The sequence below is a fragment of the Balaenoptera ricei genome, chromosome 14 (assembly GCF_028023285.1).
Source record: "Balaenoptera ricei isolate mBalRic1 chromosome 14, mBalRic1.hap2, whole genome shotgun sequence".
In the NCBI taxonomy this organism is placed as follows: domain Eukaryota; kingdom Metazoa; phylum Chordata; class Mammalia; order Artiodactyla; family Balaenopteridae; genus Balaenoptera; species Balaenoptera ricei.
This window is the reverse complement of record NC_082652.1, coordinates 10,195,124-10,212,839: the sequence shown is the minus strand read 5'-3', so window position 1 is coordinate 10,212,839 and position 17,716 is coordinate 10,195,124. Positions and strand designations below refer to the sequence as shown.

The following is a 17,716-nucleotide window of genomic DNA, read 5'->3' as shown; positions in this document are numbered from 1 at the left end:
AAGGGAAAAAGAAGATTATCACTATTACTCCTTGCAGTGAACTGTTACTTCAGCATTAGTCATGCCTCCTAGTACGCAGGCCCTTGTGGACTCTCCTTGCCTGACATCGGGCTGAACCAGCAAAATGTGGTGGAAGCGAGAAGGCCTGCCAGCCCCCACTTTTGCACTCTTAGGAGAAGCCCACGTGGAGAGGAATGAGGCCTCCAGCCACCGGTCCCTGCTAAGCTCCCACCTGACGGCCAGCTCCAATTGCCAGCCACTTTGTGAAGCCATTTCCGACTTTCTAGGTGTCCCGGTGCCCCTGCTGACACCGCATGAAGCAAAACTGTCCAGTCAAACCACAGAGGCTCAGGCAATGATAAGTAGTTGTTTTAAGTCACTCGGTTTTGGAACTTGTCATGAAGCAACAGATAAACGAAACAGCCTTGAATGGTATTTCAGAACATTCACACAGTCACATATGTACGTTTGTGTGTGTGTGTGTGTGTGTGTGTGTGTCCACCCTTTGACCCAGTAGCTCCACTTTTAGAATTTCTGAGCTGGGGATATTTAACAATTGTGCAAATTTTAGTGTAAATTGTTCATCACAGCATTGTTCACACTTACAAAAAGAATGGGCCTAATTAGAATTGGCTAAATTGACAGGTGTTCAGCGGTGCTGTGGGATGCTGTGCAGTCTTTGACGTGATTTAAATGAACTCACAGGGAATGGTCTCCCTTTCTGTCATGAGAGGCCGGCGGGTTTGGCTTATGTGGTTCTGCGTCAGGCCTCGGGATCTCTGCCCTGGACGCTTACGCGGTGATGCTTCACATGGCGCCTGGCATCTAAGGGAGCCCCAAGCACGCTGCTTAAGCCTAAAGGAATTCCACCTGCGGTTTCTTCCCGGGATACCAACTACTGGCAGAAAAGAGCCCCACACCTCGCCTCACCTACCGAAGGCCAAAGGTAAGCGACTCCACTTGAGATCATCTGTGCGGCTGCGTCTTCCGTAAGAATCCACGAACACCCCAAACTCTGCAAGGAGGCAGAGCCCGGGGCATGAGCACGGCCAGAGGCAGGGGCATCAGCGACACACGCTTTGATGGAAGAGTAAGGAATCCAGCCCAGGGGGCTTGGATTGTGAAAAACCTCAGGAGCTCTGCTGAGCCACATCCCTCGGGGATTTATTAAAGAAAGGGCGTTCGAGTGAAAGAGAGGAGATAGGAAAAGAAGGGGGAGACGGAAGGAGAAGAGTCAGGGAGTGAGGAAGGGGGAGAAACAGACCCAGAGATTTGGGGGGAAAAGAAGAAGGAAAGGGAGAGAGGAGAGGGAGAGAAAGGAGTGAGGAGCAGAGAAGGACAGAGCAGGCCGCTCTTGGGAGCTGGCTGGAGCCCGCGGGTGGGGCTGGGGCACCCCGGGGGCCCTGGCGGTGCAGGACCGGCCCTGCCCCAGGCACACCGGCCACGCCCCGGCCCCGAGGACCCTGCCCAGGGCTGTGGTGCCGTGAGCGCCCCCATCAGCAGCGGGCGGCTGCCGCACTCACCATGGAAGCAGAGCAGGAACTCCTCCCGCTGCCCCGCGCCGTTCACCTGCATGATGGACACAGGGAAACTGTGGGAAGAGGAGGCAAACACGGCAGGCGCCAAGGAATGGTCGTTCTTATCCAGGAATTCTGTAAAGGCAGGCAAGAGGCGGAGCCTCAGGACCCAGAAGGAGCCTGAGGTGGCAGCAGAGCCGGAGCTCCGGGCAGGGGGTGCACCCGGGCCCTACCCTCCAGCGTGTACTGCTTCATGTCAATTTCGTAGAATTTATTGGTTCCGATGAGGATACTGTAGTTGGTGAAGTGGACACAGCTGCAGGGCTCCGAGGTCTCGATCTCCTGAGACGGGGCAGAGAGGAGGATGTGAGCGCAGACTCGGGGTGGCCCCTGCTCTCCTCGGGCATCTAACCAAGCCGTGCAGGCACTGCCGCGCCGTGTTCCTATTGTTTTCACACCAAGCGCATTCAGTCTCTTCACGTCCCTCACAAGGACCCACCATCCTTTTGCTACCTCTGGGTTCTATGCAACCTGAGACTAAGAAGGTCAAGTTGCAGCCAAAGAAAGGGTCAGAAACACCATTTCAATGAAAAGGTAGCATTCAAAGAGAGAGCTTTAAAACTATGACATTCTAATCAGAAGAAAGAGCCTGGAGGAATACACCAACAGTGGTGGTTAGAGGGAGTGGTTCTAGTTTCCTTCCTTTTCCAAGCTTCTAGGTTTCTATTCTGAACCTGTATCACCTATATCATTGTTATCATTACTGAATTATCTCATCTATCTGAATTATGTGCTTCCTAATTACTTCCACTTGTTTTCAGGTCAATCCTAATGGCTTCAAAAACCTAGGCATGCTTATTCCAAATGATGGCCAGGAATTATAAAGAAGCAGTGATTTCTGGGAGTTTTCCTGAAGTTAACAGTTCAAACTCTAATCAGCATTATCCTCACCACTAAATATTTATTGGTCACCTACTAAGTATGAGGAAACTAGTATAACACAGTGAAACGTTAGGGAAAGTCAAACTTCAGTTTGGGTCTCAATTTTGTAACCTAGGATCTTGGCCAGCCTCAGTCATCTTACCTGAAAATTAGGGATCATCACCCCTGCTTCTCACAACTGTTGTGAAAAGTGTGTGAAACAGCCAGCTCAGTCTCTGGTACCAGTAGCTGCTCAATAAAAATGCAAACTAAACAAGAGCCTGCCCCAGATGAAACAGTTTCTCTAACAGGTAACAACCCTTATATATTCATCCCTCCTTTTACTTTTGAGACTAATCACGAAAGCACCTGAAATATATCAGGCTTATGATGGGTGGAACATTCCTAGGCTAGGGACAAGAGATAGCCTTCTCCAGAAGCAAGGCAAATGCAGTGATCTCAAGGATAGCTGTCTACACCGCAGGCAACATCACAACCCACTGCTCCGAGGAGAACCAGCTCCCGAACTGCGTATCAAAACACAGTTAGTTGGGGACTTCCCTGGTGGCGCAGTGGTTGAGAATCTGCCTGCCAATGCAGGGGACACGGGTTCGAGCCCTGGTCTGGGAAGATCCCACATGCCGCGGAGCGACTAGGCCCGTGAGCCACAATTGCTGAGCCTGCGCGTCTGCAGCCTGTGCTCCGCAACAAGAGAGGCCGCGACGGTGAGAGGCCCGCGCGACGCGATGAAGAGTGGCCCCCGCTTGCTGTAACTAGAGAGAGCCCTCGCACAGAAACAAAGACCCACCACAGCTATAAATAAATAACTAAATAAAATTAAAAAAAAAAAAAAAACACAGCTAGCACTGGTTTTTCTAAAGGTCATTAATAGAAACTTTTACGATCTGAGAAGGAGTCTGGTAGGCGCCACCAGGGGCTTCTAGCTCCTCAGAGAGATCTTCCTTTCTTCTACTGGTTCAAAAGAGATGTCTCCTCCATCGGCCACCTTCCCTTCTCCCTTCACAAAAGGCTGAATTCACTGGGCTGGCCAGAGAGGCAGCTCACACACGCGGGGGAGGACAGCGAGAGGGAAAAGTGTAAGGATGGGCCGCTCTGGAGCTTTCTCCAGGGAGCAAGACAGCCTCCCGCTCTCTCTAAGGAGGTCACCCAGGCCGAAGGGCCCAGGCACACACTACTCCCCGAGACAGCACCTTCCCCACCTGCTCGCTGCGAGAGCAGGCACGGCCAAGGCCTGGGACTTACTTTCCGAATGCAGTACTTGCTGAGGTTTTCGTTGTAGCGGAGAATGACAACTTTGTTGGGCATGGCCGCACAGATGCAGAGCCCGCTCTCAATCTGAAAAGCAGTTGAGGGGGGAGGGGGGACGGAGAAAGAAAGAAAAAGAGCGTCACCAGTGTGTGCACTGGCTCCGTGGCAAAACTAGGAAAGGAACCTCAGTTGAGAGCAGGGTCTCTCAAGCCTGGCACTGTGGACACTTTGGACCGGGTCATTCTCTGTGGTGAGGGGCCATTCTGGGCACTGTAGGATGTTTAGGAGAAACCCTGGGCCCTGCCCACTAGATGCCAACAGTGCAACCAACAGTTGTGTCGAAAAGCAACAGAAATTTAACCCAGTTTCAGGACACACGATTTTCAAGGTCAAATCAATCAGCCCTGTGGGCAGAGGAGCCGTGACAATTTCAAGAGCACTTGGCGGCTGAAGCCCGCAGGGGCGCTTACCTTGCCGGCAGCAAACAAGTGGCAGCCCTTGACGGCTTCGAAGATGTTGGGTGAGATGTCCGGCTGGGCGGGAAGGTGAGACTGTGCGAGGGACTGTTTCACTTTCTTCACGTCCACGAGACACAGGGCCCGCTCTTCTCCTGAGGGGACGGGACAGCAGAGACACAATGGCGGTTCTCGTTCTCTCCCGAATAAAAGCCACGCGAGGCCGTGCGGAGGCACTGCTTTCCACAAATTCCCATAAACACAGTTTAGGTCCAAGTTTTAGATCTAAAAGGAAAATATCTGGCCTCTTGGTCAAGATTCTGGGAGGAAAACAAAAAATTCTGCAGACACAAAATTGGAGAACGTGAACGGAATATTCAAACATGCTCCCCAGCAAAGTCAAAGAATGGGTAGGGGACAACAAAACAGTAGACGTGGACTAATCCAGTATGTGTCACGAGGGACCACAGGAAGGCTGAGGGTGGTTCCACGTTCAAGGAGACGAGGGAGACCTGAGTGAGTGCAGTGCGTGGTCCTGGACTGGATCACAAGCCGGGAAAAAAATAAAGGACATTACTGGAGCCACAGGTAAAAGCCAACTATGGGCAGTACAAGAGAAAATGGGAGTAGCAACGATTAAACTCCCTGAATTAAAAAGTGAAACTATTCTATAGGATGCTATAATGGTGGATACATTGTTACCCATTTGTCCAGACCCGCAGAATGTGTAAGAGTGAGCCCGAAGGTAAACTGTGGACCTGGGGTGACAACGACGTGTCGGTGTAGGTGCACGCCGGCGGGGGACGCTGATGGAGGCGGCGGCCTGCGCGTGCGGGGCAGAGGTATAGGGGAATTCTCCCTACCTGCTGCTCAGTTTTGCTGTGAACCTAAAACTGCTCCCAAGAATAATGTCAAAAAGGAAGGGAGGAAAGGAAGGAAAGCAAGCAAAAAAAAGAAACCAACAAAACAAGCCAGCAGAGGAGAAGAGCTGAGAGACCAACGAAAGCCAGTTCCTGACCATATTATGTCGGGATCCGGCCCCTGGATCCAGCCGGCCAGGCCTGAACGAGACCTGACTGGGGGTGTTTTGGACATGGAGCCAATGCTTTATTGTTTTCCCCTTAAAGAAAGAAAAAAAAAAAAAAATATATATATATATATATATATATACGCACACACACACACCACACATATATATAGTACCACTGATAAAGAGGGGGAAAAAACCCTTCCTGCCGTGGGTACGTGAGAGAATGGCCTTGTTCTTAGGTGACTGGCTGAAGGATCCAGAGTCACAGCTGCCACTGACTCTCAGGTGGTTCAAAATAAGTGAGAGAGAAAAGAGAGAGTGTGTGTGTGTGTGTGAAAGAGACAGAGAGAAGGGCGGGGGAGATGTGGCAAACTGCTAATGAGTCGTGCCCGCAGATGAAGGGTGTCTGAGACCAGGGAGGAATGGGAGGCGGGCAGCGGGGCGGGCCGGTGCTGAGAGGGGGCTGCGTGCGAGCAGAGCGCGGGGGCGCGGCGCCTACCGGACGCAGAGGGAAGAGCCGCTCTGCTCCAGCCTGCCCCCGGGAGGGCCTGTCTCTGCGTCCGACAAGCACATGACCAATCCTTTCCCTCACAAGTGAAGGAAAAGCGCCGTGTCCTCGGCCTCCCACCTGCGATCATGAGGAGCTTCTCCAGGTCCTTGATGATGTAAATCTGGAAGACTGCTCCGATCCCTGGGACGTGGGTGAGGGAGTTCTTCAAGACATTCAGCGCGTACAGCCCTTCCTCGGTGCCCACCAGCACCACCTGCCGGGGTGCAAGTCCCCAGGCAGAGCGTGAGGGGGGTCACGTCCCCATAACCAGCCCCGACACAGCCGACGGCGCCCCAGAAAACATGGTCACCTGGTCGCTGAAGGGCAGCGTGCAGTTCATGTCGAGCCGGTCATCGCCTTCCAGTTTCAGCAGCGAGTTTCCAAGCAATTTCTTTTCACATGAGAAAGAAAAAGAGAGAGAGAAAAAAGAGGACACGGTGAGCTGAACTGTTCATGACCGCACCGTCCAGACAGACAAAAGCAAGAACGGAGAAAAGTTTCATGCCAGGAAGGAGGGCAGGTTCCTCCTGAAGACGCTCAGAAGCACACATCTACTCGTGGCTTGCCCCGTATTTTGATCTGAGCTCAGAAGGCAGGACGTGAATGTTATCGGTATCTCTGGGGTGGCTGTTAATTAGTGTCGGAGTTGTAACTCAGTTCGGATGCAGAACTAAATGAGTGCAGGAGACGCAGAGAGTCTGTGACACGAAACAAGCCGAAGCTGAAGGACGTCCCTGCCAAGGCTTAATAGGCCACATGGACGCTCCTGCCCCTCCAGGTGGTGGCACAAGTGCAAAGCCCAGTGTCAGCAGCAAACCAACCCGCTTCTGAGTCTCTTTACCTGAACCCATGCGGGCAGAAGCTCGTAGGAGGTACAGTCAGGGCCCTATTGTGCACACATGGATGGGGCGTTCAGTAAAAGACTCACACGTGGGACAAGGAGATGGGTCATCAAAACAGGTTTACCCCACGAGCAGGAGACTCGTGGTTAAGGATTTTCCGATTGCTTACACTTAAAGTGTTTATTAGGAGCTAAGTGTTTGAAAAGAGCTGTTGGGTCTTTGGTGGAGCAAACACCAGTGAGTGATGAGCGCTGTTTGTATCCTGGAATGTTCCAGGAGGAGTGATGCCAATCAAGGCCCACCCACATCTCTAACGTCTTCAGGAGAAGTAGGATTTCAGACCTGCTTTCGGAAGAGCAAATCACGTAAAAGCAATTGAGCAGGTTATGAAAAGCCTTCCTGAAGGAGACACGGCTGTCGGCAGCCTTTGGTAACGCTTCACGGCCAGCGTGCTCGTAACGCAAGCCTTCAAACCACATAAACGCTTACGGGTAAACGAGAGAGAGGATTTCCTTGTAAGTACATTTGCCCTGTGCTGCCAGAACCGAGATGTGGTGCGCCCTGAGAGCTGGCTAAGGGGGTCGACTCCCCCATTCTAGAAGGCTCTGGGGGTTGGAGGGGGACCCGCGATGCCGGCCAAGCCGCCTCGAAGCTGGATCTCTGTCGGCACAGAATCCCGGTCGTGACAGCCTCAAGCCATCACCCCTCAGAGAGGGAGGCCAAGGGGAAACACGGCAGCCGACGGGACTCCCACCAAGTCTGCCCGCTTTACAGAGACAAGCTCCGGCGCCCGTGTGCATACTCACAGCATCGGCTTCTGCCTTTTCCCTAGACACTCTCCCACCTGCGACAACTGACTCTAAGGCGGTGACCCAGCGCTGCTTGTCGGGAAAGCTGGGAGCCAGCAAGTAGAGGGTTCTCCCGGGCCAGCAGGTGGTGTGCGGGTGAGATTCCATCTTCAGCACGTAGGGGACATCTAGGAGATTCCACAGAGCACAGGGTCGAGTTGGCCCACCCCCGCCGGGAACAATGGCCGAGCCACACCTGAGTCCCGGTTACTCAGCAAAAGCGGGGGCCGGGGAGCCTCGTTCGCAGGCTGATCCACCACGTGCCCCCTCCTGCCCCTGCTGACGGACCCAGCCCAGCCCAGTCCAGCTCAGCCCACCTCCGGGGGCCCCGCCGCTCCGCACCTGCTTTGGCTGTGTTTGCGAGTTCAGAAGCACCAACGGCGCCATGAATAGACACGTCCCCGTCAGGAAGGCACAGCTCAAATTCTTCCACCGGCCTCTGTCCAGCTTGGTGCAAAGAGGAAGGGCAGAAAGAAAAACAAAAGAACAGGAACAAGAACAAGAGGAGACGAGAGGAAAAGAGAGAGACGGAGTATGTGGTGGACAGAGAGGCGCACGAGGACAGAGGAGGGAAGAGATGGGCGGAGGAGGCGGAGAGGGAAGATAAAAACAAAAGTAAAGTGCGTCAGGTGAGTGGCACAGTCAAATTTCGGATGACGATGCGGATTTATGGGTTAGTTGGCTGAGGCGGAAGTTCTCGGAAGGTGTATGAGCAGGTGGAATCTTCAGGGCAGCGCCCTGCAGGGTCTTCAGTGGGGAGACCTATAGACGTGAGTATCGTACCAATAACCTTCAGCGCAGTCATTTGGGTTTTAATTTTCAAAAATGGAAACTTGTAGAAGGCTTGCAACGCAGTCCGGAAAACAGAGCCTTCACGCCAAGACTAGGAGACCTGGGCCAACCGCGTGCAATGAGATTCCCCGAGCTATTAATTTACCTTCTCTGGCTTCATTGTCGTAAATGAGGACTTTCGAGCCCTCCAGGACGATGTACTTCCTGTCCCAGCCTTGCTGTCCTCGTTTGTTATTCCTGGGAAAACAGAGATGGGAAAGAACTGTTTGAACTCAGAAGAGTCAGGCAGGGGGAAGGGGTGGGGAGGCGAGGGAATCCCGGTGAAGATGCTTCCCTCGAAAACATCGGGAATGAAGTGCAGGGGCAGGGGAAAAAAAAAGCTTCCTTATCCCCTTCTGGGTTGTAGGCTGGCCTCAGAATTCAACTGATGTAAGACACATGACAGGAGAAAAGCATACACGTTTTATTTTATGTGTACGTGGGAGTCTCCACAAGAAAATAAAGCCCCAAGAGCAGATGGGCCCAAGTGCTTATATACTACGTGGAACAAAGAGCAGCCAGTGTGGAAAGGTAACAGGGTCTGTGTGCACAGATTTCTCTCAGCTGGCCTTGCCCCTTGCTCCGGGGATGAGAATGCTGCTTTCCTCCTGGTACAGGAAGAGCAGCTTTTACATGGGAGTTTTATCTCCTGCTTTCCGGGAGAGAAAGGGGAGGTCAGAGTGTCGCTCTTGCATCTGCTGTTTTCCCAATGCCTTTAGCTCAGAAGTATCCTTACCCCAAAGCGGCCTGTTCTGGGCCGGCACATCCTGCCGCCCTTCACCAGACCCCACCCCAGCCCGAACTGCCTTGCAGCAATACCTGGGCACCTTCATCCACCCTTCCAGGTGCAAGCCGCTGCTGGGCTCCTTGGTCTGGAGACCCGGGGAGTTCATTTTGTCACGGCAGAAGGCCTCAGTGAAGTGCGTGGCGTATTCGGCTGGCAGGCCACAGGTAGCTGGCAAGCACGTGGAGCACTTGGGATGACACATGACCTGACATTCTAGGGAAAAGCAGTGAACAACCTGAACACACACTCGGCTGATGCTGGACCATTCCCTGCCTCTGCCAGCCACCCCCCCGCCTGGCCCGTCCGTCTGGCCCCGCCATCCAGGGCATCCCTAACCTTCCCAGGAGCCAGGCCCCTACGGAGAAGAGGAAACGAGACAGCCAAGCACTCTCGACCCAGTTTTCCTGGCTTCTCCCGGGCCGCCACAGACAGGTGTGTAAAACACATCTGCACGTTTCCCTTGGAGCCAGCACACAGCCTAAAGGCAGGGAGAGACTAGCCTGACGGAAAGGGGGCTGGAAGCTCACAAAGCCCAAGGCATTTTGCACAGGGGGTTGGAGACATGAGCTGACAACACGTATAAACTCCCTCTTGAACAGGGGGAAAATAGTGTCCTCCCACTGAGACTAAAAGCTTGAAAATGAATGCACTACATGATGAGGAATTTAAAAAGGAAAAAAACACCCCACCCCCATCGGACAGAATCTTGGGTGGAGATGCACAGGCGCCCTCCCCCCACGCAGAGCAGCTGCTCTTACCAAGACACTTGGATGCCTGGCGCCCGAAGTGCACGGTATCCAGACACACGGCGCACTGCGTGGCTCGCATGTTCAGTCCCACGTTGAACCGGTGAGGAATGTTGTGGTGCATGCGCTCCTTAAGACGCCGGCTGAATTCTGGAGGAAAATGTTTTCAAAAAAATCATTAAAGTGCTGCAAATGATACCATCAAGAAAGTGAAAAGACGCCCCACAGAACAGGAAAAATGTTCGCAAATCATCCCTCTGACAAGGAGCTTGTAGATAGAATATAGGAAGAACTCCTATGAAGCAATAGGAAAAAGACAACCCAATTAAAAAATGGGCAAAAGATCTGAATAGATATCTCTCCAAAGAAGATAAATAAATGGCCGAGAAGCACAGGAAAAGATGCTCAACGTCATTCATCATTAGGGAAATGCAAATAAACACCACAGTGAGATATTAGTTCATGCTCGCTGGGTTATCCAGACTCAAAAATAATGGAAAATGCATGTTGGTAAAGACGTGGAGAAATGAAGGTCCTCATACGCTGCTGGGGGGAAAGCAAATCGTGCAGCCATTTTGGAATCCAGTTTGGTTGTTCCCCATAAAGTTAAACACAGAATTACCAGATGACCCACCAATTCCACTCCTAGGTCTGCACACCCAAGAGAACTGAAAACATTATGTAGCCACAAAATTTGTGCACAGATGTTCACAGCAGCATTATTTATGATAGCCAAAAAATGGAAACAACCTAAATGTCCATTGATGGATTAATACAGAAACAAGATGTGATAACCACACAATAGAATATTATTCAGCAGTTAAAAAAATGAAGTACTGATAAATACTACAAGATGGATGAATCTCAAAAACATTATGCTCTGTGAAAGAAGCTAGACACAAAAGGTCATATGTGGTATGACTCATTTATAGGAAATGTCCAGGATAGCAAATCCATGGAGATAGAAAGCAGACTGGTGGTTGTCAGAGGTTCCATGAAGGGGGAAATGGGAAGCAACTGCCAATGAGTATAGGGTTGTTTTGTTTTTTGGGCTTTTTTTTTTTGGGGGGGTGGACCAAAAATGTTTAAAAATTAGAATGTGATGGTTGCACAACCTTGTGAACTTACTAAAAAACAATGAATTATACATTTCAAACAAATGAATTGTATAGTATGTGAATTATATCTCAATAAAGCTGTTAAAAAAACATTAGAGCACATTAGTGATGGATTGTAAAATTACTTTAACACTAACAGATGTGTCTAGATTTATATGAACCAAATTAAAATCACCATTACCTGGTTATTAGGAATTAGGTTTTATTTAAGAACACATCACTGGCAGCAGATTGTTAATACAATGGCATAGATATTTGTGAGCATAGAGAGACATATGCTTCTAAATCAGTTTATAAATATTTTAGTCATAAAAGGTTTGTTTTCCACATGAGATCATGGATCTAGAGCTTTTCAGAATCCAGTTTAAAAATCACTATTCTGAATTACGGAATTTCTGGTTATTAAATACATAAACTGACTGAAGAATTCTCACTTCATGCCCAGTTCTTTCATGAATAACCTCCTTTTTTAAAAAACCCAACTTTTAAGCCTCAAACAACTGACTCTTACATTTATAGTCCAGTCAGTTAAAATTAACAAGATTGATTTTTTTTCCATTTAGAAGGCCCCCTTCTCAATAGTATAGACCTATAGACCTAACAGACCTAACTAGCTAAAGGCAGCTTTAAACAGAAAAATTCAGGATCCGTATTTCTGAATCCAAATTGATTTCTCCATATAATGCCATCCCTATTCCTTTATCAGAAAGTCATGAGGAATAAATAACATAAATGCACTTTGAAACTGTGAACAAGCCACGCACATGAAGGAGATGCTTCGAGTATTCCAAACTACTCAGGGAGCTGCTCTATGCAGCCTCATCGAAGGACACGGGGGCCAGAAATGATTTTCCTCTGTGTTACCAGGTCCACTTTGATGACTTTAAGAGTGAAGCTCTTTGATTCAAAGTGTTATGTAAACAGAGGAAACGAGATGACATCATCGCTGAAGAAAACAACGACAACAAAATCCCATCGAGATTGGCAGCTAAAGTGGGTTGATAGTGGGACTTCCCTGGCAGTCCAGTGGTTAAGACTCCACGCTTCCACTGCAGGGGGCATGGGTTCGATCCCTGGTAGGGGAACTAAGATCCCTCATGCCGCGCAGCGCAGCCAAAAATAAGAAAATAAGATAAAGCACGTAGCTGGTGATACCCTGATATTAAACCACAGCTCTACTCCACTCTCTGTATGACTTTCCAAACCACCTTCCTTGGCTTTTTTTTTTTTTTTAAGTCCTTTCCATCTCTAGGTGAACAGAGTACTTTTGAGCCCACAAAGAAAACTCCTCACACCCCTGGGATAAATGGGCACAAATTACCAACTTTCAAAATGCACATAACCTTTAACCTGATTCATTTCCCAAGAACTTATCCTAGCACCCACAGAGCTGCAGGGTACGTATGGAAACAAGGAATTGGAAATAACCTAAATGCCCATCAACAAGGGTCTGGATTAACAGGTGAATCATATACCTCCCACCATGGAAGACCACGCAGCCCTCTAGAAGGACGGGGTCGATCCATGTGTGTCAATACGAAACTGGCTAAGATAGCATTTTAACTAAAAGAAGAAAGATGTTCTGCAGTGTATAGCAGCAGCCCCCAACCTTTTTGGCACCAGGGACCGGTTTCGTGGAAGACGATTTTTCCACGGACCGGTGCGGGGAGTAGGGGGAATGGTTCGGGTGGTAACGCGAGTGACGGGGAGCGGGGATGAAGCTTTGTTCGCTCGCCCACCACTCACCTCCTGCTGTGCGGCCCGGTTCCTAACAGGCCACGGACCGGTACCGGTCCACGGCCCGGGGGTTGGAGACCCCTGGTGTAGAGCATAGTGGGCTATGATATTTACGAAAGACGAAAGGACTGAGAAAAATATGTTATTTTCTCCTGCCTCTTAAAGATGATTATATAAGACACCTGCATAATACAGACATGCAGTTACGTGCATGAACGATGGCTGGAAGAGCACAATGGCTGACTCTGGGTAAGGGAACCGGGGTGGGGAGAAGGCTTACTTCTTACTCTTTATCCTTTAGTGTTATTACTTGTCATTTTCACCTTAGGTCTGCATTTCTCAGTCCATTTAAAAAAATGTCCAGTGGCCCCTTTTGAGGACATACCCTCTGGAGTCGAAGACTCCTTCCTGCGGCTGGACGGCGGGGCGAGCAGGCTCAGGGCGCTGGGCTGGTGCTCGGGCGACCGCACGATGGCGGACATGGCGATCTGCTGCCTGGCGGTGGCCGGCGTGGACGGGTGCGGGTGGTCTGCGGCTTTCCGGTGGGCAGCTGGGGAGAGACGGGTCCAATGCCTTTCGGTTAGCAGGGTCCCCGAGAGGCCCCAACCAAGTGGACCGCCCCAGGGGCTGGCTATCAAAGGCCCGAGACCAAAAGGACACAGAGGGTGCCCAACCGGCAATGCCGAGGATGCCGTGAATCGTTCAGGCGTGGGGGGTCTGGGCTGTCACCACGAGGCTGAACTAGTCTCGGCCAATCTCCTTGAGATCGGTCCTCTGCCTCGTCCACTGCACCTGGCGTCGAGGGCGCCCGTACCTTCCTCCCGGGCGGAGCGGAGCTCGATGCGGGTCTTCTGCAGGGCTTCCTCGAGCTCCGCGCAGCGAGCTTTCTCCTTCTCCAGAGCCACCTTCAGCTCATTGTACTGCAGAGGAACCTGTGTGGGCAAAGCAGGGTCCTCTTTCCGTCGACTAAATAAACCCTAGCAATGGAAACAGAGATATCTCCTAACTCCTGGAAATTGGCACTGGGAACTAGTGAAAGGAACTCTGCCTCGGGAGGAGCAGACCATGGGAGCCGGGCGCATACTCACTGCAAGCGGGTTTAGTAAAAATGGCATGTGAAGGGGGAGGGGGGGACCGAGCCACAGCCCCTCCCAGCCAGCTGGAAAAAAATTAGGGGCGTGGAAGTTTTCACCGAGAGGGTCAGAGATGCTTGAATTGCCACCACCTCTTCCTTTAGCATTCCCAAGAAGGAGAGCCATTTCCTGAGCCTTTACCCTCAAAAAATGGAAGTGGAGGATGGAATCAGGAGAGATGGTTCAGAAATCACTCTTGCCTTGAATTTGTCTCATGATGCTTAGTTACAAGACACAGAGATGAGTATTTTTTTTTTTTAAAGGAAGCAAAAAAAAAAAGGACTACTAAAATAATGTCACCACAAGGGGCTTATGCAAAAAGCATGCAAATGGAACATGTATTGTACATGGGAAAGAAAAGTATAACGTAGGGTAATGGGAGTGAAAACTAACAAAAAAATACACGGAAGCACCCTGACTACATCAAGTGACAGATAACAGTCCACTGATAAAATAAGATAGATTCAGTATCATCAGCACAAACAGGCACGGTCACACAGCACACAAGGAAAGCCTCCTCCACAACCACCCCTGCTGCTCTGGTCCCTTCCCGTAAAGAGAACAATGGGACCAAGAGGCCGACCACCTCCTTCAGCCCGCTCCCCAGTATCCTGTCATCAGAGGCCTTCCCTGTACCACCGCCGGTGCTACTCTGGCATCTGGGTGCCTTGGGAAGAAGCTTCAAGCTCCTTAGAGACCTTCTTGAACTGAGAACACAGGACCAAACCTTCAGGCGTTCAGGGAAGCATGCTTTGGGCTTACTGAAAACCTTCCCATGTGTGCCTATGTATCACCCTGTCCATGTGTTTCTTTTGGTCATTGTTTTCAATTTATATGTTACAATTTTAAAGAGATGGAGCCGCACCCCATGGAAGGGACAGCTATCCAGTCAGACACTTTGGGCAGGTCACATCAGCTCTCCGGGTCCCAGTCTCTTCTTGAGCCAATCAGAAGGACTGAGCAGATGATGGCTAGTTTTTCCGGAGTCCCATACACGTGACCTGAGAATCCTTCTACGGCCCCATACCGATGACCTATTAAAACCTCTGGAATCCTATCCCCATGACCTAAGAACCCCTCTCTGTCTAGAATCCCATACAAGTGACCTGTAATCTCTCCAGAGTCCTGTACATGTGAGCAGGGAACCCCTCTGGAGTCCAGGACGCTGACCTGAGTATAAACCTTCCTCTCTGCTACCTTCCCCACCCCAGCTGCCTGGGAAAAAACTATCACTGCCTTCACAGAGGAAGGCATGACAACTTTAAAGGCCATGAACACAGAATAGTGTATTACAGACTCGAGAGTGATAGCTTCTCTTGAAGAGCTATTCTGATGATCCCAAAGCCTCTTTTTCAACCCCAAACAAAACAAGACAACATGCATTTTGTTTTCTCTGATGTTCCTAGGATTAGCTATCCCAGTGGTCTTTACAGAATCACCACAATTGAGCAAAACTGTCAACTCCCCGCTTTTCAAACCCTCTGACCCACCTTTTTCTTTTTAGCAGGTTGGTCCATTTTGGCTTGCAGAAAATCGATGAGTTTGGTTTGTTGAGAAATAGTGCCTTCCATTTTCACCTTTTCATGAGAATAGAGAACCTAAAATTTGTGAAAACGAAAAGCACCTCAGACACCGAAAGAAGTATACTTTTAAACTTGGTACTTTAAGAAAATAAAAAATAAAGTTGTTACAATACTAACATACGAAAAATTCAACCCAAGCTGCACTGGGCCAATCTTTATTTACTTAGTTCTGATCTTACTACCCACCATCCCCCCAAAAAAGACGGACTGAAGTACGGACAGATACGTGAAAAAGCAAAAAATAGCAAATGGCAAGTAGGAGAATCTAGAGGGTGGTCATGATAGAAATTTCCCAGCTTCTCTGAACATTAGAAAATTTTCATAATAAAATACTGGGAAAAGCACACAACATGAAGATACTGCCCATCTGACCAGACAGACGGCTTTTAGCCATCATGCTTTGCCTCTGCAGACAGTTTAAGTTCCCTTTGCCAGTTCTCACCTGAATGTTCTCTAGCTGATATTCCAGATCACTCCTTTCTGTCTTCAGCAGATCAGCCCGATCTAGAGCTTCTTGTAGCCCTTGAGTCAGACGGAAAATATGACTCTTTTGCATGTCCATCTGCTGCTGTAACTTGGCTTGCTGGTGGGGAGAGAGGCAGGACAGGCTTCATACCACACACAAAGCAACGTGCTCCCTCACTGTCCCTATTACAAACTAATTTCAGACACGGCACCAAAAGTTCAGCTCATTCCGGAATGACCAATTGTCTGCTATTCCAAAATGATGCATGTGCAGTTAAAAAGAACTTGCACAGAAATCTCTGATGGCCAGCCGCTCACAAGGTGCCCACCACAACAAGAAGTCCAGACTGGTGGGTCTGCCTTCCCAATCAGAGTTGCAGTTAAGGATATTTTGGTACTTCAGAGTACGGGCCATCTGAGTTGACATCTAAGGCAGTGCGACTTAATGCCATGACAGCCACGTTCTTATTTGTCCTTATTTTTTGTTTTTAAGATCTCAATTGCTGTTAAGAGAACTCACTTTGTGATTCTCCGTGTGGAATATACAAAGGGGAGTCAGGGCTTCCCTGGTGGTGTGGTGGATAAGAATCCGCCTGCCAATGCAGGGGACATGGGTTCGAACCCTGGTCTGGGAAGATCCCACATGCCGCGGAGCAACAAAGCCTGTGTGCCACAACTACTGAGCCTGTGCTCTAGAGCCTGCAAGCCACAACTACTGAGCCCACGTGCCACAACTACTGAGCCCGTGTGCCTAGAGCCCATGCTCCGCAACAAGAGAAGCCATGACAATGAGTAGCCCGCGCACCGCAACGAAGAGTAGCCCTCGCTCGCTGCAGCTAGAGAAAGCCCGCGCACAGCAACGAAGACCCAACACAGCCAAAAATAAAAACAAATAAATAAATTTATTTAAAAAAAACAAAGGGTCATAGCACCTCCAACTCAAACAGCGCCTCGTCAGGGTGTGGGACCAACAAGCACACCAATAGCCACAGTCGCAGAAGATATTTCTACCATGTGGGGAGGAAGGAAGATCCCAGGTTCAGTACAAGTGTTGGTAAAACCCAAGGAAAACAAAATTCTATTTAGGATATTGGAAATCGCTTTGTGCTAGAAATCTCTCTCCAATTTTTTTTACAATGGAAGTCAACCAGAAAATAGAGCAGGCTATAAAGATACTGGGTTTATGACTCTCTTTCCTAAAATGCTTCTGTTTCTAAAAAGCAGGAAAGAGCAGCTATCCTGACAAGGCGCTGCTTGATTTCACCCAACCCCTCGGGTCCAATATAACCACACCACCAGTGGCCCAAATACTCCCTTCCCTGGTGGCCTAGACCCTCTGCGGCCTTAAGGACAGAGGGCTGGTAAAGAGCTATAACCATCACCACGGGAGTTTCCCAGCAGGCGAGGGCAAACCTCGGTGCCCCACGCCCCAGCCGGCCAAAGGCTACTGATGACCTCGGAATCTGCTGAAACCTCGCTACCTTATTTCTCTTCCCTCCACCGATGTTTGTCTTTCCATTTCTACTCCTCACCTGCCCTTCCTCTTGAGAGGCAGCTGATTCCCTGAGGCATCATGGTGTCATGGAAAAGAACCTGGGCTTTAGAACGTTCCAGACCCTGGTTCAAATCCTGACTTTAACTCTTATTAGTCCTGTGACCAGGGGCAGCTCACTGCCTCTCAGACCCTCAGTCTCTTCGTCTGTAAGTGGGGGTAATAACTCCCTTCACTGGGTGACACACCGAGCACAGTCCCCAGCGTACAGCACATGCTCCATGAATCTTAGCGTTGCCTCCTTCATCCGTCTTTCTTCCCTCCATCCCGTTCAGGTGCGCCCCTCTCACTTTTCCATCTTCCTTTCCTGCCCGAACCTACTCCGCCAGCCT

At 50.0% G+C, this 17,716-nt stretch overlaps 1 protein-coding gene across 1 annotated transcript in view; it reads right to left on the bottom strand.

The window, feature by feature from the left end:
• The window catches only part of CIT (citron rho-interacting serine/threonine kinase), a 168,435-nt gene that overhangs the window by 9,182 nt on the left and 141,537 nt on the right, over positions 1–17,716 (bottom strand). The window contains exons 29-44 of the mRNA XM_059895171.1: positions 15,810–15,950; positions 15,275–15,382; positions 13,466–13,628; positions 13,037–13,201; positions 9,809–9,946; positions 9,083–9,263; positions 8,370–8,461; positions 7,775–7,879; positions 7,391–7,560; positions 6,053–6,133; positions 5,821–5,956; positions 4,178–4,317; positions 3,702–3,794; positions 1,751–1,859; positions 1,524–1,652; positions 935–1,015 (exon numbers count right to left, since the gene is read on the bottom strand). Coding sequence (XP_059751154.1) covers positions 935–1,015; positions 1,524–1,652; positions 1,751–1,859; positions 3,702–3,794; positions 4,178–4,317; positions 5,821–5,956; positions 6,053–6,133; positions 7,391–7,560; positions 7,775–7,879; positions 8,370–8,461; positions 9,083–9,263; positions 9,809–9,946; positions 13,037–13,201; positions 13,466–13,628; positions 15,275–15,382; positions 15,810–15,950 — 2,032 coding nt within the window. The remainder of the gene's footprint in view (positions 1–934; positions 1,016–1,523; positions 1,653–1,750; positions 1,860–3,701; positions 3,795–4,177; positions 4,318–5,820; positions 5,957–6,052; positions 6,134–7,390; positions 7,561–7,774; positions 7,880–8,369; positions 8,462–9,082; positions 9,264–9,808; positions 9,947–13,036; positions 13,202–13,465; positions 13,629–15,274; positions 15,383–15,809; positions 15,951–17,716) is intronic.